General features: G+C 43.9%; 1 protein-coding gene across 3 annotated transcripts in view; it reads right to left on the reverse strand.

Moving 5' to 3' along the window:
- Positions 1 to 6,730, reverse strand: part of LOC108929000 (vascular endothelial growth factor receptor kdr-like) — a 43,712-nt gene extending 36,982 nt beyond the window's left edge. For 2 of the 3 annotated variants that reach the window (XM_018743265.2, XM_018743262.2), the window contains exon 1: positions 6,056 to 6,429. In XM_018743265.2, the coding sequence (XP_018598781.2) occupies positions 6,056 to 6,107 (52 nt within the window). In that variant the 5' untranslated portion in view covers positions 6,108 to 6,429. The other variant, XM_018743263.2, reaches the window with a different exon arrangement.
- Positions 6,731 to 21,010: the final 14,280 nt, after the last annotated feature.

The following is a 21,010-nucleotide window of genomic DNA, read 5'->3' on the forward strand; positions in this document are numbered from 1 at the left end:
ATTCACGCATAGAAACACATATACAGTAGATGCACTCTGCCTGGCCTGACACTCACAGCAAACTGTACATTTCTTTTTTCTGCATCATGAAGCCATACAAGATGAATCATTATCTTTTCTAATGGACAGGGCCTCCCCAGTTTCGCCCTTATTCAGCCTTGATCTGCGCTAGCCGACTCCCTGGAAGCACAACACATTTCAACAGCAGTGCAAGTGGAGAAATATGCAGAAATTTGTTCTGAGATCTCACTTGGCTATCTATGAGAGGACAGACACAAGCAGAAACAATCCAGTGTGTCACCACGTGTTGCACGCTCCAGCTAGTTCTTGTGCTCGTAATTAGTCTTGTGTTTTTGTTCATTTTTCAAATATTTGTAATCCCTAATCCAACTTCCTCCTGACTGTGGCATCTCGAGGGCCTGAAACGGCACCCTGTCTTTCTGCACTTGTGTCTTGTTTAGATACACCGTTTTTCCAGGACAAATTTGTGGTCAAGTTTAAAGCAAAACAAATAGCTTTCTCGTGAATTGCAACAATAAAAGTACATCATCACAGCTGAGCTCCAGATAGGCTTGTCTCTTTGCCTTTCTGATCTTGCACTCTGGAATCCATATAAATTAAACGCTGGATTCCTAACAAGCTAAAAACAGAACGCACAGCACACTGCCCAGAATTCTAATTCAAAAACCAATTTCCCATTACATGGAGTAGTGAAGTATCCAGAAAAAGAATGTTCTTGTTTTTTGGAAGCTAAAAAATGAAGAAAAAAATACATAAGAAACCTTGACCTACAGCTGAACTTGTTTTTTTATACCTACTAAATACTGCTGAGTCTGTGTACTGGGTATTGTGCAATTGGTCTATACTAAGCGTACAGCAGAATAAAAATATCTTTCTGAATACACACATCTTCAGAACCGCTTGTCCCATACGGGGTCACGGAGCCTACCCGGAAACACAGGGCGTAAGGCCGGAGGGGGAGGGGACACACCCAGGACGGGACGCCAGTCCATCGCAAGGCACCCCAAGCGGGACTCGAACCCCAGACCCACCGGAGAGCAGGACTGTGGTCCAACCCACTGCGCCACCGCACCCCCCAAAAATATCTTTCTCCAGAAGGGAAATTTCCTGCTTCAGCACTGTAAGCATCAGAAACACACACACATTTTCAGAACCGCTTGTCCCATACGGGGCCGCGGGGAACCGGAGCCTACCCAGCAACACAGGGCATAAGGCCGGAAGGGGAAGGGACACACCCAGGACAGGACGCCAGTCCGTCGCAAGGCACCCCCAAGCAGGACTTGAACCCCAGACCCACCAGAAAGCAGGACCGTGGTCCAACCCACTGCACCACTGCACCACCGCACCCCCTTTAGCATCAGAAACAATCTTTGGAATTCCCTGATATGGAGCACATGTTCTCCATGGTTAATGTCATACCAGTGCCACTCTCCACCCAGAATCTGTGAAACCCACACTAACCACTGTGTCCTCTTACTGGTCCTGAAGACAAAAGGAACTGTATATGCTATGACTGCAATACCACCTAAATTTGAAATGTCATCAGTAAAATTTAAGATATATTGCTGCAATAATTCTCTATAAATCTTCACACTCCTTGTCATTTTCTCTGTAAATCACTCTTTTCATGACTGATGGAAATCTGTAGTAACAGGATGCCAGTTATGATTCATATTCATTCAGTCATGTAATGTACTTCCTTTTTCTGGAGTAATTTGGGCACTGATGACATTTACAGATCTTGAATTCTTTTTTTTATAACAAGCAACTTTGTCATTTTAAGGGGTTTCATTTTAAAGCTAACAACTATTTGGCAGTGTTTAATTCCTCTGGATCACAATGGCAAGAACATCAATGCAAATCAGTCTCCTTTTACTGTGCTGAAATTACAGGAAAATATTTATTGAGGGTGAACTTTTAGACAAATAGTCATCCACTAAAGCACCCTAAATGCTGCCCTAGAGCTACGTAGAGAGGTCCTTCCGGCATTCAAACATCCCACCCAGTCCTGGTCCTTCTGCAGAGAGAAACTGTTTTACAAACTCATAGATTAACCTTCTGACATTTAGGAACTTAACGGATTCCCACACCAAAAACAATCCGACCAGGATGGGTGGGTACTCCAAAGAGAACAGGCTTTTATAAACTGTAGGCTGTTGTCATGAACAACGAGATATTGTGTACAGATAACAAGGTGGCTGCTGCAGCTGCATACATTGCTTTGAGAAAACTATAAAATATATTAGCAGTGGGGGCGCGGTGGTGCAGTGGGTTGGACCAGGTCCTGCTCTCCGGTGGGTCTGGGGTTCAAGTCCTGCTTGGGGTGCCTTGCGACGGACTGGCGTCCCGTCCTGGGTGTGTCCCCTCCCCCTCCAGCCTTACACCCTGTGTTGCCGGGTAGGCTCCGGTTCCCTGCGACCCCGTATGGGACAAGCGGTTCCGGAAATGTGTGTGTGTGTATTGGCAGCACCATCACTTTGCATTGCTGAAGGCCCATGTGAGTCTTGCTTCACGAAATAATTTATTTATAATACACACACATATTCTGAATCTGAGATTTTTTCCACCAAGAAAAAACGCACAGCGACCGGGAATCAGGAGTCCACCCCTCAGAGTGAAAGAGAAAAGAAAAGGCCAGTTGGTGAACAGCGCTCTGAGATGCTGAGAAAAGCTTCCTGTCTATCAAATTCTCACTTTGCAAACAATTAAAGGAGCATACATCAGAACCACCTCAGAAACAGTAGCATCTCAGGTGTGCGCGGCTCTGCCAGATGCTTCCACGTGCGGTAGGAATAGACCCACGGCACTTTAAACACGAGCTCACAAAGGCTGGTGAATGTAGCTATGCACATGTGTCATGAGCGAGTGTTCCTAAGGGTGGGACAATACGAATATCAGGGTGAGATCTGCCACGTCCATTTCATACATTTTTAAGCTGCCGCGGTGGGGTGTTCCCTTAACAGAAAACAAGTCATTTCTGGAGTGAAGAATTATGAAAAAACTGTTTTACTCTCAACAGATCTTGGCTGAGCGAGTCAATCATACAGCCTCGGAGGGGGGCCCTGTTATCGCATGTGAACATTGCTGGCCTCTGGAATTGTTTCTGTCCCTGGATTCCTATCTGCTCCGGCCTCTCGGCCCCTTCTGCATCTGCGCAAACATCACCCCGGGTCCTCGGCCAAGCTGGCTGCTAGCGAATGGCTCCCGCCCTCTTCCCAGCAGCACGATGCGGGGGACGCCATGCATATGACTAGTGGGCGCGGCTACATGAAAGGACTTCACCTGTCCTCAAACCGTGAGACGAAAGCTGTGTACATGGACCAACTGCCTGTATCTGACTGCAGCAAACAGATGGTAGGTCTCCCCCGGCGTCTGGAGCTGCAAAAACTTGCTGTGCTGACCATGAAGCTGCTGGTGTCCATCCAACATATTTATGCATTCTGAGGACACGATTTTCAAGATTACACAAAACATCCACTTGCCAGATGCTCCTGCTCAATGGAATTTGCACAGCTACAGTTTTCCCTTCTTTGGGACATTTTTCTCGAGCTATTTATACTAACAGTCTTTCTCCATGGTCCAAAAGCAAAACCTTATGCAAGACTTGAACCTGTAACCAACTTGCCCAGTTCCCTAACAACTACACTAGATGCTTATCCTCATAAACAAGAAAAGCAGTATTGTACTATGTAAAAGAATGAAACATGACCTACTAATAAAATAACTGGGACATCTATTCATTTCCCTGGAACTGCTTCACTTGTCCATCACCTGTGAAGTATGAAGAGAATTCCTTTTATACTGAAAAATACCCTACTGAAAAAAGCTATCCAATGAGTTATGATGGGATTTCAAAATTATGGAGATATTCAAAATGCATATTGTATATTATATTCGTGCACACTTTCAGACTGTATGAGTACGCTAATATGATGTACTAAAATAACGTGTTTTCAAGGTCTAGTTCTACTAGGGTCTAGTTAATAAAACCTCGAATATAAGAACCATTAAAGCTGATGAAATGATTATATAAGTGTGGTGTCGGAAAGGGAGGTACACCGTTCTTTGGAGGTTTTACAGAAACACAGCAACGAAACACTCTGAGTGCACAAATAAAGGATCTTATTAAGAACAGCAGCTCGTGCGGAACCTTTTTTTTTTTTTTTTTTTTTTGCTCCCGCGCGAAAAAGCCCGCGTCGGCCACCCCGTGCAGCCTATAACAAATCCCCGCTTCAATCAAGAATTAACCAATGACAATTAAGCAACCTTTGTCAACTTACAGCCTATAGGCTGGCAGGGACATTTCTTTTACAAAACTCTAAATGATTTGCTCTGGGTGTAAAACGCCACAATGAGCGTATGGTATAAAACAAATCATTTGCATCACGTACAAAAGAGCAGACACACGCTTAAGACATTTAACCAGCTGGTTTAAATTTCAAACTATCAATAAATGTATGAGGTATTTTTGTAAAGGGGGATGGTGGCGTGACCGAAGACTGCAGCTCACGCAAACACCGGATGAGCAGAAAACAATCGGCTCCTTTTCCTTCTTCCCCCATTGTCTTAAGACGTCGGCTGATTGGGGTCATTAGGAGCGCGGCAAACGCGGGGGGGGTGGTCTCTGCTCAGGTAGCGGGTCACGTTTCCGCGATGTCCGCCACGCGGGCTGAACAATTCCCTCCGTTTCCTCGCCGCTTCTTTCCCACGCTTCAGCACAGCGCGCGGGACAGCGGAGAGCACCTACGACGTGGAAATGCCACAGACAAAGCATCCCAACCTAAAATAGTTACGGAGCGCCGCATTTCCTCTGTTTATCCTTCAGATGGATTCTTGTTTATTTGGACAGCGACAGGAAGATCCGTGCTTTTAGCGCACCACGGAGGTGCTACGCCACACACACCACACGACTGTCACCTTTGTCACGGGGCGGCAGGTGGCGTAGTTGCTAGAGCCGTCGGCTTGCAGTCTTCACACGCCTGGCTGCGATCCCACTCCTACTATATTACCCTAAGGCTTAATTAAGGTACTTACACTGAATTCCTCCAGTAAAACTATGCTACGGATGAAACGATCAAATCATTACATTAGAAAGTTGTAAGATGGCAATTCTCAGTATAGATTATTCAGAAATACACCTTGTAATCATTTTGACTCCACTCAAACAAACCCTCATGGCAGGGGCCATCTGCAAATTTTTGCTGTACACCTTTTCTTTTTTTTTTTCAAACACTGCACTTCATCGCACACATCATCATAACATCCAATATTAATTCAATTTCGGACTGTTAGACGAACAATGAATCAGCTTTTTTCCTCATTGTAACCCGTCAGAGTGATGTTCCCGAACTTTTTCTTCCACAATTTATACTATTCGGCTGGGCCACAATTATTATTATTATTATTATTATTATTAGACTATTAATAAAAATTAGACTAGATGGAAAATCGCGGGACACGACGTCCCTCTGCTCCACCTCTTTATTTCCACTATGTCTGAAATTTATATACGTACTACTCTTTAATTTGCATTTCGCTAAATTATTTACAGCGTAATAATAATAATAATAATAATAATATGAACACCCACTCACAAGGCATAAAACTGCAAGCATAAACAGGTGTCTTCTTTATCACAAAGACCACATGGATGAACACCGTCTGTCACGGGTACGATTAAAGCACCTCTTGGTCACTTAAGCGCAAGTTGCGCTCTTCGCCTCCATCCACGGACCGCGCAGCGCACAATTTCTCCGCAAAGACAGTTAACTTCCGTAGCAGGTCGACAGATGCGATAAGCTTTAAAAAACACTTTGCATTACTGCAATATGTGTTGTACGTGGAAACTTAGTGTTCTTGAAGACTAATGGAGAATATCTTAAAAAGTACCCATAATATGAGTATCCAACTGGCACGCATAGCAACATCATCATGAGGTAATGGCAAATGGTGAGACATGCAGAGGACATCAAAGTATTAATGAAAATATTTGAAACAGGGAAACGTAGAAAGAAAATAATTAGACCTCACTCACCCATGTAAGCTGAGCACAGAACTACAATGAATGGCAGCGAAGCCCAATACATGGTGGACCTTCGCTCTTCGGCTGCGCTGGAGCCCAAGAGAGAGAATCTGTGGGGTCCGAAGTGCCGACCAGGCTCTCCTGGGCGATGGAGGTGAAGATGATGATCGCCGATTGTATCCGATCTTCTCCCACCCACACGGCGGTTTTCACACACAGACTCACCAACTTTCTTCAAATCCTCAAGAAAAAGGTCATTAAGAGCGCTCACTGCTCGCCCTGCAGATCATCAGATGATACAATAGTTATAGTGTCTTTTGGTCGCGCGAAAGACCAAAGGCTACATAACAGTACATCCAAAAGATGTTTCATGGAAAATGACAATGATGCACCTCACTATAATTCGCTAGTGTGGTTTGTTACTTCGCTCGTGTCAAAGTTTCTGGAAGTGCAGGGAGCTGTGAGGACAGGTGCGAAGGGAATTTCAGAACACGCCTTCTTTTGGGAAGTCAGTGTCCTTCTCGAATGGAGTGAGTGAATCCACCAGAATCTTGAGAAAGAAAGGAAAGAAAAAAAGTTCAGGAAAATTAACACCAAGCAGCCGCCAGGGATCGCAGCCGTTACGTTACGTCAATTAGTTGTTTCCTTTTTGACACTGACAGACACACACACACGGACAGTCCCCACCGAGTGTGGGTTTGAGCGCGTTCTCCTGGCCCACGGACCCTATATAGTGGGAGAGAGAGGAAGGAGATCGCGTCACGAGCGCCAGAGGGGCGCGGGGCTGCGGTGCTGGACGGCAGCGCGCGCGCCTTTCCCGCCCGTGCGCGTTCTCACCACGCGCGCGCCCGCTGTGTCGGACGCACAGCGGCGTCCGCGACGGAACGAGCGATTTCACCCAGATCACGTGCCGGTGAAATTAAGGAATTTAGAACAAAATACTGTGATGTGAGCGGCGTAACAGCTCAGATGTTTGGGAGCAAAATATTAGTGAGTCACACAAATAATAATGTTGAGGGAAAAATTAGACTACCTGGAAATATCGGGGGACACGTCCCTCTGCCCCCCCAACCCCCTTTTTTTATTTTGACTATGTGTCTGAAATTTACATACGTACTATACTGTTTAATTTGCATTTCGTTAAATTACTTACTGCGTGTCTATTATTGGCTCCATGGTGTTACTGTTGTACTGATGAAATGACCAAATTGACATTTTTCGCCACCAGTTCCTATTCTCTAAAGAGCTGTGATACACACAGCTGTCGCACAGCGCCTGGGTGGTGCGAGAGAACCTGGGTCCGATCCCCGCTCAGTCTGTGCTCTGGTTTCCTCCCACAGTCCAAAGACATGCTGTTCAGGTTCCACCGGAGTGTATGAGTGACACACAGAGGGAGTGTGTGTGTTCCACTGATGTATGGATGAGTGACCCAGTGTTAGTAGTATACCTAGCAGTGTAAGTCACCACGGTGAATAAAGTGTGGGGGCTGGTAACACTACATAGTATATGCATTGTAAGTCGCTTTGGAGAAAAGCATCTGCTAAGTGAATAAATGTAAATACACACCTCCTGAACTCTTCAATTTCTGCTCAGTAAAAGGGTAAACTAATAAACGACCAATATAGTTCCTGGAGAGAATGCCTCCTTTTAAAGATCTAGGACAAATATTTACCACATTTTGGCTAAATATAAGAACAGGATGCTGTGTGTTGCTATTTATATCTTAGTCAATACAGGAGTGCCCCCCTGGATCCCAGCAATACCCTGGGGTGTGGAAGTTGCACAGACTGTTTACCTTGAGCTTCTGACAAATGGGTTTAGCAGTAGGAGCCCAGGCTGCCAGGTAGGACATCCTCCACACTGAAACATCCTGCCACCACCTTCTGCCGCTCCCATATTTGGGACGAGCTTTGGCCAGAGCCTGGCCTGAACCCCTGCTTGATGAGCCACTGATATCTTTTCCCAGATTTCCATACAGGACAGAATTTTTCCTTCCTTAGAGGAGCCAGAGCAGTTCAGCCTGCGTGGTGGGAAATACAGAGGATGATGGGAGGTTGATGATAACAGAGCATGTGATTTGATTTTTCTGGAAAAGGGAAAAAGTGGTCTGTGCTTAAAGACGTACATTCAGTTTGGAACGTCTTTTGCTTCTATGAAGTCTCAGCGGTCAGAGTTTGGCTGAGCCAACTAGGTGCAAAATAGCCGGTAACTCAGGAAGTGAGTGGCGGGTTAAACATCTCGAATTTAATGCCTTTTCATAGGCAACACCCAGTGGTCAGTGTCTTCAGGGAGACACGTTTAAAGCATTTGTTACACCAGTGTCGAAAGAGAGCACCCTGCAACGTCTTTTCTGACACTTTAAAGACCACAGACACTTAGTGCTGAGAGAAATCAGCCATAGTTACTGTCTGACATCTCACAGGGAACTGTAAAATCTAATGGATTTTGTCGAAGTGCAGAATGGACTTCAGCAAAAGCTCATACACGCCTTCTGACATAACATTCAGTCTTGCTTTTAACCATTTCTTTGTATAATGTCACATTAATTCATAAAACATTGACATCTGGCATATATTTTGCCATGCTGTAAAAAATGTGCATGTTGTTACAGCGGGCTGTCACTTCTGATCCAGCACTCTGCAAACTAAACATAAAAACTGTAAATGCTGGCCAAGCCGAAGTTCAAGAAGTATGTATCACATATTATTCAGAGGCAGTTTGCTGAAAAGTGTACACTGTACTCAAACCTGGAAAGTGGAAGCAGCTTATCACCGGAGAAACTCAGCGATGACCCAGCGGAAGGTGAAACATACACACTTACACAAAAAGAGGACGTACACTCGCTGCTACGACCCAGAAACGGACACAAATCACTCCTGTGTTTGAAAATGTTGTAAGACCGTTTTAGATGGAGAGCAACATTTTGAGTTAATTGTACAGCACTTGGCTGCTTTCCTTGCACAGCTTCTTATTTTTCTTTCATGTAATTAAGCCTGTTTGATGAATGGCAGTTAGCTGCTCGGTCAGCAGGGTAGCAAGATAAGGCTGGAGAAGTAAAAATTTGTGAAAGCTGCAAGAAATACAGTTTTCTTGTCCATATTTTAGTACGGTGCATGAAAATATCCTTAAGACACCTATGTATATAGCCTGGCATCTGCCAAATAAAGAATGAAATGGGCCAAAAATGAGTAGAAAAGCAATAAAGGCTATTTTTAAAGAGCTTTATGCAACTACAACACCTCTGCGGATACAGTGCATATCAATGTCTCCGGAAGTCCTGATACACGGCAACAGGGATGAGCGAGTTTGCTAAATTTCTGTTCTTGATGGAGCATCTGGTATGTGACACAGTCAGACATCATCATCATCATCTGAAACTGCTTGCAGGGAACCAGAGCCTAACCCAGCAGCACAAGGCTGGAGGGGGAGGGGACACACCCAGGACAGGACACCAGTTCGTCACAAGGCACCCCAAGCAGGGTTGAACCCCAGACCCACTGTGTCACTGCACCCCCTTAGCTGAAACACTTGGCTATAAAAACCACCACTTGACCACATTCCAGTTGTGGAATCTCATTAAGACAACAGTCCTTCTGGTCCCTCTGGTCCTCCTGGTCCCTCTGGTCCCCCTGGTTCCACAGGTCCCTGGTCACCTTTGTCTCTGACTTCATCTAAGGATCTTCACTCCTACTCTCACTGCTGACCGACCGACTCTTCGCCTGTCCTCGGCAACGAGAACTTGCCTGACTCCTCATTTCCAAATAAACGATCCTGCAGTTGGATCCAGCCTTCCCTGTAGCCTCTGTTCTGTGTGACAGTATAACACAGTAGAATGGATACAGTACATACATCTTAAAAAATTATCAAAAAAAAAAAAAAAAATCCTAGTCCAGTGCCTATTAGATGCCAATATAAAATAAACCCAATATCTATTTGTGAACAAGTGAGGGGTTTGACCACAAAATGAGACAAAATAGAACAGAAAATTTGGAAAAAAGATAATTCCTTTCTTATTGTTTTGCAAAATGAAAGAAATCCAGCAGCAAAGTGCCAAACATATTTCCAGCTTTCCTTTCAAACTCATGAATAATCCATTCAAAGTTTAACAAGTTTAACTAGAGAAACAATAGTTCATGTAAGGAAAATCAAAGCCACGTAATGTCAATATTCAGTCATTCTTATCTTCGCCTTCACCAGTCACAGCCAACATTCCTTCATAAAGGAGTCTTGACCGTCTCGAGCTCCTTCTTATCTGACCCAGGTTGAATCGTCAGGATTTTAGCCTCAGAAATTTTAAAGTCTTCTGCCTTTATAATTACTGACAACACTTCACTCTTAAAATCCTGTGCTGAATCTTTATGGAGTGGATATCATATTTATGTTTGCTTTAGAATCATTTAGATCTAAGGCAACTTGATACATATAACTGTTCGGCTATCTTCGAAGTTATGGAAATGGTTCTTATTGTGTTTTGCGGTCAAACCCCTCAGGTATTACCAGTACAACAATTACTTAATATCTTCCCAAAAATGGAGTGTAAAGACAAATAGCACATTGCAATAAATTATGCTAGTAGCAGAGTTCACTATGTATTATGGATAATTTTTAAAGCTAAATAAAAGTGACAAAAATGTGAGGAAAATCTTTGTTAAATCCTAAAAATCAGTTTTTAAATCTAGTTTTAAAGTACGGTGGCGCAGCAGGTTTGGCTGGGGCCTGCTCTCTGGTGGGTCTGGGGTTTGAGTCCTGCTTGGGGAGCCTTGTGATGGACTGGCATCCTGTCCTGGGTGTGTCTCCTCCCCCCTCCAGCCTAATGCCCTGTGTTGCTGGGTTAGGCTCTGGTTTGCGGTGACCCCTGCTTGGGACAAGTGGCTTCAGACTGTATGTGTGTGTTTATGTTTTTCTAAGGCTTCTCCCTCTTCTGTCAATGTTTACCAGTCCAGTTGTAAGACAAGAAGGAATGGTCAGTAACTGAGGTCTTAGCCAGAGGGGATCAAGTGAAAACTCTCCTAATGGCTACAAGCACAGGTCAGCATTTAAAGCACACAGGTGATTCTTAGCTTATGGCAAAATTACCACAGACACAAGCGAATGAACGTGCAGGAGCTGGAAAAAAGAATGACAAAGAGAGTTATTGCGGCCTTTCTTGATATTAAATCTACAATATTCCCAATCTCATCATTTGAAAACGAGAGGAGAAGTGGGGTGGAGATACATGGTTCAACAGCTGGGACTGAATAGGAGTTTGTGGATGAGACACATTTTTATTTGGTTTTCATTTTTGTTGCTCAAATAAAATAAATGTTAAAATTTTTAAAATAATGTAAATGTTTAAAATGTTTTACTGACTATTTTTATTTATTGCTGCTATATCTGTGAGTTTTCACAGGCAGTAACCCAGGAATATAGTGATGAATCATGATTTTATTGATTGTGGCTTATTGGTAAAAGCCTTGTAGTTTTGGAGTGACAAACAAAGCTGAGAACGTCTTATAAATCAAATTCTTGTACATTATATTATGGCATAAAGTGCTATTCATTTAAACTGGAAAAAATACACACACACACACACACACATTTTCAGAACCGCTTGTCCCTTATGGGGTCACGGGGAACCGGAGCCTACCCGGCAACACAGGGCGTAAGGCCGGAGGGGGAAGGGGACACACCCAGGACGGGACGCCAGTCCGTCACAAGGCACCCCAAGCGGGACTTGAATCCCAGACCCAGCGAAGAGCAGGACTGTGGTCCAACCCACTGCGCCACCGCACCCCGGAAAAAATACACTGTACTGCAAAAAAGACATAGGTTTTTAGCCAAATTTACACAATCATCTGGCCGTATAAAAAAGGACAATCTTTTTTTAGCCTTGGAAATTTCCTTACTCAAGTACCTGACAGGACACAGAACCTGTCATTGTTTAGTTATTTCTTAAATTACAATGTAGCAAACCACAAGATTATGTGCAAAAAGGACATCGGCAGAGGTGAGTAAATAAGTCAGAAACAATACTAGAGTAAAAATACCGTTACTTTCGCAAAACAGTTACAAAAGTGGATGTAAAACAAAAGCGAAAAGAAAACGAACACACAAACCAAAGGGTACACCTAGGGTACACTTGATGCTCGTGTTAAAAACATTTGAGGTTTACAACATTTGCAACATTTTCCAGTTAATTTTTAATTACATTTCTTCACTGGAATATTATGTAAGATGTCTGTTGCAGAGCAAAAATGACTTCACCTGCTATAGCAGAGAGAATTACAATAAAACAATAGGGACATTCTAGTGCTTACAGCTCATGTATAGTGCGTCTTGGTGATTGAGACAAATATGACAAAACATTGTGCATGTTTCTTGAATTAACAGTCAACAATCAGCTGAGAGTTTGGGTTTTGACTGCTATTTTACATTTACATTTACATTTACATTTACATTTATTCATTTAGCAGATGCTTTTGTCCAAAGCGATGTACATCTCAGCAAAAATATAATTTATTACATTAAATTACAATTACGATTACAATTTATTACATAAAGTTACAATTATTTTCTGTCATTTTAGCTTTTGTGTTTTGTGTTGTTTCTTGAAGTTAACAAAAATGTTAAAGTTCACACACATGAACCGCTTGTCCCTAGTGGGGTCATGGCAAACCAGAGCTTAACCCAGCAACAAAGGGCATAGGGCTGGAGGGGGAGGGGACACACCCAGGGCGGGACGCCAGTCTGTCACAAGGCACCTCAAGCAGGACTCGAACCCAAGACCCACCAGAGAGCAGGACCCAGTCAAACCTGCTGTGCCATCACACCCCTCTATGTTAAAACTAAAAGTCTTTAAAAGTTTTTAAAGATTTTTGCTGTAATACCCAAGATATGGTATGCACCCCTAAAGAGTAGGAGTGGGACCTGGATGCTATAAATGGTTGTTAATTTGGATATAGAGAGCAGAGTAATGTACATAGATGCCCATATGTGAAGGTGACTGTGTGTGTTGTTACTGGGGTGGCTACCTGTACCTGCTGTATATAAGGCTGGCTGGGGAGTGGCGCTATTGGACGAATAATGTCCTTGGGTATTTCACATTTCTGAACTGCTTGTCCCATATGGGGTTGCGAGGAACTGGAGCCTACCCGGCAACACGGGGCGGAAGGCTGGAGGGGAGACACACCCAGGACGGGACGCCAGTCCGCCGCAAGGCACCCCAAGCAGGACTCGAACCCCAGACCCACCGGAGAGCAGGACACGGGCCAACCCACCGCGCCCCCCTTCCTTGGGTATTAAAAGGATAATATTTCCTAGCTGTAACCTCCTTGTTATTTCCTTATGTTCTAATAAGTGCTGCATTATGAAAACCATACTGGTTTCTTCATTTCCCCCCGCTGTACCCATGGCCATTGTGCTCACTACAATATTAACTGAAGCTAACCCATAAATAAATCAAGGTGGATGTGTTTTATGAAGCTTTCATTGATTGTGGAGCTGGTACAATTGAAAGTAGCCCATAGGAATAACATATTATACCAGATTAGCTGATGAAGGCAACTGGGACGGGAAGTAAATAAATCCAAAATCATCTTTTACCACTAAGTCACAATGAATAAAGGGTGAATAAGGGGTTTATTTTTTCTCGTTATTTGCAGGCTATGTTCCGCAAAAACCTCGGATAGTGCTATAATTTTTTTTTTTTCAGAAAATCACATGAGTACATGATCTACTCCTTTACATTATTCAATGTATACTTCGTACTCAGCTTTAGTCAGGACTCCCTCTTGTGTTCACTTAAAGAACTACAGCAACATGAGGTTTTACATTTATTTAGCAGATGCTTTTCTCCAAAGCAACTTCCAATGAACTCTGTGTAGTTTTATCATCCCACACACCTTATTCACCACGGTGACTTACACTGTTAGATCGATACACTACTTACAATGGGTCACTCATCCATACATCAGTGGAACACACTCCCTCTGTCACTCACACACTATGGGTGAACATGAACAGCATGTCTTTGGAGTGTGGGAGGAAACCAGAGCACCCAGAGGAAACTCATACAGACACAGGGAGAACATGCAAACTCCACAGACTGAATGGGGATCAAACCCACATCTTCTCACACCACTGAGGCACTGTGAGACAGCAGCGCTACTTGCTATGCCACCATGCCACCCAATTTTTAGTGGTTACAGCTGCTGCCATTAGACCCAAAAGCTGCAGGTTTGAATCTCACCTCGGGATCTAGTACCCTTGAGCAAGGTACTTATCCTAAATTGCTCTGGTAAAATTACTTGGCTGGGTAAATGTGTTGACATTGTAAGTTTTCACACACACACACACACACTTTGTGAACCACTTGTCCCATACGGGGTCGCGGGGAACCGGAGCCTAACCCGGCAACGCAGGGCGTAGGGCCGGATGGGGAGGGGACACAGCCAGGACGGGATGCCAGTCTGTCACAAGGCACCCCAAACGGGATTTGAACCCCAGACCCACCGGAAAACAGGACCCGATCCAACCCACTGCGCCACCACACCCCCCTCAACATTGTAAGTTGCTTTGGAGAAAAGTGTCAGCTAAATGTAATAATAACCCCAGAGTGTATTTAAAAGTGCACAGGGCACACTGTAAAGTAGAGGTGAAATGACAAGCACGGGACGTGGGACCTGAACATGGAGGTGAGGCGGAACACTGGACCTGGACAAGAGCACAAAAGGCAGGAGTACATGGGACAGGCGCTCGGCACTAGAACATAAACAGCTGTAGAACAACACTTGAGAAAGAGGTAACTAAGGTTTGCAAGGAAATTGCAACCCTGCTTAGTTCTTTGGTCCTTTCATAATCCATCACCAGATTGTGAACAGGATCACGGGTCTGGGCTGGTGGCGCTGAATGGCACTTCCTCTAGTCCCTATGGGTATTGTCGCTGTGGGTCATGACACACCCATGAAACCACAACCATTTTTAGAACTCCATTTGACTAAGCCCTGGGGGAGAGCTATGGAGAAATATGGAGTTCTAATAAATAGTCTTCATCAGTGGGCTTGTTTTCTGTCCGTTGTGACTGACAAAGATTCATCTCTCATAAAGGTTTACACGAATCCGCATGAAATACCTTCGTAAACCTGAAGTCTTTATCCTGATCTGAGGTCCATCTGAAACCCAAGCACCGCAAAGAGCACAGGGGTCTCCAGATACCTGAGTTCTTAATAGATGAAGAAAATGGTCATTAAAGCTTGTTTCTCTCAAGTTTTTAACCAAATAGCCAGCTTTTCACAACTGTTGCATTGATCCCTCTAAGCACATCACTCTCATTGTCACACACACACACACATCATCTGAACCGCTTGTTCAATACGGGGTCACAGGGAGCCGGAGCCTAACCCGGAAACACAAGGCGTAAGGGACACACCCAAGACGGGACGCCAGTTCGTCACAAGGCACGCCAAGCGGGACTCGAACCCCAGACCCACTGGACCTCCACACCCCCAGTATGTAGTAATTACAACTAAAATAAATTAACGTGGGTTAACAAGCTTTTTTTGTAAATATCCTGTATACACATTTAAAGGTTTGATTTCATTCAACTACCCCTGAAATCAATAAAGTTTAAAAGCGTAATAAGGAAAAACTAAAAGAAGCTGTGTTATAACACACACACACACACACTTTCTGAACTACTCGTCCCATACAGGGTCGCGGAGAGCCAGAGCCTAACCTGGCAACACAAGACGTAAGGCTGTAGAGGGAGGGGACACACCCAGGATGGGACACCAGTCCATCACAACACACCCCAAGCAGGACACGAAGCCCAGACCCACCAGAGAGCAGGACCCAGTCCAACCCACTGCACCACCGCACCCCCCTACGCTTGCGTTGTCACTTTTAATTATTTAGGTGATTTATTGTTATTGGCATTATTTATTGCTTTTTTGTGTATAGTACTATCTGTTGTGTTGTCTATAGTCTGTGGAGAAACATTCAAGCAAGAATTTCATAGTACTTTGTACATGGTACTTGTAATTATAACAATAAATCTTGAACTTGAACTAATAAATTAAATATTAAGATATTAGATAAAAATTACTTGTTCATGATTTTTGTACCTTGTGCAACACTGCAAACAAAAATTTTACAAATAAAATTTATTTATGTGTAGAGACACCCTAAAAAATTCATTCACTCGGGGAGTTTTAGTTAATCTAGATTTTTTTTCATATACACGTGCTAACTCGCAGTTTAGTAATTTTATAATACAGCCCTGCAATAACTTCCGGAAAGGACAAATTTTTTTGTTTAATAAATACTCTAGAAAAGGAGACAACTCAAATTATGGATAGAAAGTGGTCTGACACGCAGTTGAACTCAAGAACAAACACACATGTTAGACGTGGGTGTTACTTATGAGCATTAGAGGGCAAAATCTTTTAAAAATTCTGGTTTGCTATCCTGAATAGCAGGGGGGTGCGGTGGCGCAGTGGGTTGGACCACAGTCCTATTCTCCAGTGGGTCTGGGGTTCAAGTCCCGCTTGGGGTGCCTTGCGGTGGACTGGCGTCCCGTCCTGGGTGTGTCCCCTTCCCCCTCTGGCCTTATGCCCTGTGTGTTGCTGGGTAGGCTCCGGTTCCCCATGACCCTGTAAGGGACAAGCGGTTCTGAAAATGTGTGTGTATCCTGAATAGCTTCACACCCTTTCTGAATTCCTATGTCTTCAATTTTTTAATAGCTGCTTTAAGGTATTTTTATCAGAAAAAAACATAAACCAAAGTATGGGATTTTGAAAACTGATTTATTTATTTATTTATTTCCGCGCCCCCCCAAAACTCACACACACACACACACACACATTTCCAGAACCGCTTGCGCCACCGCACCCCCATTCCCCCCAAAACTCATTGGCTAAAAATCCATTTCGGTGAATTTTCTGGCAGCTAAACTGTTTATTGAATTGCTGAATGATTTCAGAAAACAACGCTGAGGGTAATAATAAAATCATTCTTTCCAATAGCAGGCTATTTTCACTGCTTAGTCACTTAACAGCTTTTGTAAAAAAAAAAATATTAAAAGTTGCTAAAGACTCCAAAAACACAAACTAAAAATGCTACTCCAAAAGACACACACACACACTTTCAGAACCACTTGTCCCATAGGGGGTCACAGGGAACCGGAGCCTACCCGGTAACACAGGGCGTAAGGCCGGAGGGGGAGGGGACGCACCCAGGACAGAACGCCAGTCCATTGCAAGGCACCCCAAGCAGGACTCGAACCCCAGACCCCCTGGAGAGCAGGACTGTGGTCCAACCCACTGCACCACTGCACTCCCAATTATTCCAAAAGACATTTGTAAAATTTAATTGGACATGGTGATCTGTGGGGGGGGGGTTGGACCGGGTCCTGCTCTCCAGTGGGTCGGGGGTTCGAGTCCCCCTTGGGGTGCCTTGCGACGGACTGGCGTCCTGTCCTGGGTGCGTCCCCTCCCCCTCCGGCCTTATGCCCTGTGTTGCTGTGTTAGGCTCCGGCTCACCGCGACCCCGTATGGGACAAGCGGTTCAGAAAATGTGTGTGTGTGTGTGTGATCTGCATACATTGAAAATGACAGTTGTGTCTGATTGATACAATCTGGAGAAGTACACATTCACTGTGTTGTAGAGGCAGTTTGAATGTCTACAGTAAATGACAGTCAGGGTTATAACTAATATAAAGCTTTTGCCAGTCAGGCAAAATCATTTTACACGGATTTTCATAATTTTAAATAATTGTCTTTGATTCGGAAGCAGGACAGATTCTGCTCATGACATCACAGTTCCAGCAGAACAACCTCATTCATATGAATACTTACTCAGAGGCAATCATAGAACCAGGTGTGATAAATTACTTACCTGTTTAACAGCCATCACATGTATCTCCATTTGGCAATTTTCTTCACAGCTCCCATCATTTTAACCTGATACAACCTGTGCTTGGCACTGCAGTAGTGCAACTGCTGAGTAAAGCTTTACTTTGCATGTTGAGTGCAACTGGTGTGTGGACAGCTAACGCAACCCACGATGCGGGAGAACTGCAGGTACACATGTGGGTGGAGGATGCCTAAATGGAAGCATCATCAGGAAGCCTTCTTTGTCACAGCACCAAAAACGGTGTTACCTGAGACACATGTATTAAATATACAGCACTCCTTTTCCAATGTGTCTTCTTTTATGATTTTTTCACTGACCTTCTACATCTGCTCAATGACTACTCAAAAAGTTATCTGGGTGATAGTGATTTTAGTCAAGTAAATGAGAAATTATAGGCACCCAAAAATTAAATTAATATGTAGAATAATCCCTCTGTAGTTGTGGGGCATGGTGCCGCAGTGGGTTTGACTGGGGCTTGCTCTCTGGTGGGTCTGAGGTTCAAGTCCTGCTTGGGGTACCTTGTGATGGACTGGTGTCCTGTCCTGGGTGTGTCCCCTCCCCCTCCAGCCCTACGCTCTGTGCTGCTGGGTTCAGCTCCGGTTTGCCGCAACCCCACTTGGGACAAGTGGTTTCCAGCTCTGTGTGTATGACGGATCCAGAACTACAGGCCAATGTCCCTCCTCCCTTTTCTGTCAAAAGATATAGATAGGCAACCTTTAATTAATTCTCTGGATTCCTCATGCAGAACAATCTCCTCAGTGGGTATCAGTCTGGATTCAAAGTTGGACATTCCACCAAGACAGCTCTGCTCTCAGTATTGGATTCTCTCCAGTCTCTCTTCTTCCTCTACTCAACCTCTGTGCAGCATTTGACATTGTCAGCCACCAAATTCTACTCTCGGACAGCTTGGGATCAATGGAGCGACACTGAATTGGTTTCGGTGCTACCTGTCAGGTCCAGTGGGACTTCAGATCATCCCCTCAACCTCTCTTAACTGGCGTTCCACAGGGCTCAGTACTGGGACCCCTACCCTTGTCAATCGGCGCCTCTTCTCTCGGTCTTGCCATCATCTCCCACAGATTCTCCTACCACCTCTATATCGACAATATCCGGCTCTTTCTCTCCTTTCCCCCTCAGAACTACAGATATTTCTTTGCGCATTGCAACCTGTATCTCGGAGATCTCTGCCTGATGTCTGATCACCACCTACAACTCAACCTCTCCAAACAGAGGTCCAAAATCAAAAGCACAAAGGTTTTCGGTTCTGGCTCTGGTATTGTGGAATGACCTAACTCAGAACTGCGGAATCCCTCTATATTTAAGAAGAGTCTCAGAACTCACCTCTTTCGGAATCACTTCTTCGTTGATCTCATAAGTACATGATAAAAGTATAATTTTTAAGAATTTCTTTAATAGTGGAAAGCTCTTTATGCAGCTATTTTGCATAACTTCTATTGGTTCTTGTGGTGGAATGTGACAAACTGACTGTACTCAAGAATCACGTGTCTGCACCCAAATCTCTCCTTGTGCTGATGTATTACACTCTTTGCAGTATTCTCTGAGATGTACGTCGCTTTGGAGAAAAGTGTCTGCTAAATGAATAAACGTAAATGTAAATGTAAATGTATTGTATATTCTGCAGCCAAGCGTTTTACAGGGCTGAATTCTGAATGTAAGAATCCTGGGATTAAGCCCTGGACTTCGATATACTCTTAGATACCAGGAGATTAAAGCTATGAAAGTGAGTATCGGGGCGGGGGGAGAGGCAACACAAGTTTGAGGAATACCGAAGGTGAAAGATACCAAAGGGCCTAGTGTCTCACGATCTTGAGATGCCACTGAATTGTGGGCTGCAGGTCCCCATGGATGTGGTGTGATGTAGCTCCAAACTCAGCATGTAGCTAACTTTCAGCAAAATTTCTGTAGGAAAGAAAGAAAAAAATACTTAAATGCAGAAATAGGGAATGAAAGAGGGAAAAAAAAAAAGTGGCAATGGAATTCAAGCTTGAAAACGTTCTGGAAGAGAACAGCACAAATTATCTACAATGACTATTCAGTTACGCTGCTGAACCTGGCATTAGAAAAGTATATCCATCAGTTATCAATAACTTCTCGTCTAGTGTAAGGCTGCAGTCCTCCAGAGTTTATCTTGGGATAAAGGATCATCTCACATGCCTGTTGGACAATGGGAAAAAACTGAAACATCTGGAATAAAACCACACAAACACAAGGAAGACACGCAAGCTTCGCACAGACTGAACCAAATTAGAACCCAGATCTGAAGCCCCCTCCCAATAGTTGTGAAGCATCAGCCCTACTCACTCTGTAACCCAATACTGATTAATAGTGATATTAAGTAAAAAAAATGGGTGTGTTCATGAGTGTGACTGCATAAGCAATGCTTTCAGAGTAGTCACCTCCAAAGGCCCCGAGCAACATGTACAAAGCATTCAGAAGCTGCAATTAATCACACGACCATTATGTGTTCATTATAATTTAAGAAAGGTGAAAGAATTTGCAAGTAAATTTCCAGCGTTGAGTTGGAAGTTGAGGTCTTGTGGCAGGATGTACGCAAAGGAAACCCTGCTACTAGAGGGATGCTGTTTGTCCCTGCCTCGGTGGTCCTGCGCCGTGTCTGTGATGACAGTCAAGGCCCTCTGGTCCATCGGATGTATGTCTGTTTATCCTTAGGCCAGTATGACTCACACGCTTCACTTTCAGTGAGAGTGGCGAAACTGCTAGTGGGCCAGGTATTATATAACACCGGAACCAGGACATGTTTGTATTCAGCCAGTAAAGGAAAAAAAAAACTGTTTACTGCCCTGTCTGATTAAAGAAAAAATGCCTTTCAGGGCAAAATTACATCACCTGAAAATTAAAAAAAACTGAGAACATTATGTACCATTATGTAAAATCACTAATTTTCAATGCAGGGTGCAAGACAACATCAGTTTCCATAATAATGCAATTTTGCAGTCAACAAATAAGACATAAAAGATAGAAGTCAAGTACACAAGTGTTGGTTTGTACCTTACCGATGCTCCTGGTGTAAATAAAGGCCTGCTATTTACACTCACA

This window comes from Scleropages formosus, chromosome 14, assembly GCF_900964775.1.
Source record: "Scleropages formosus chromosome 14, fSclFor1.1, whole genome shotgun sequence".
Taxonomy (NCBI): domain Eukaryota; kingdom Metazoa; phylum Chordata; class Actinopteri; order Osteoglossiformes; family Osteoglossidae; genus Scleropages; species Scleropages formosus.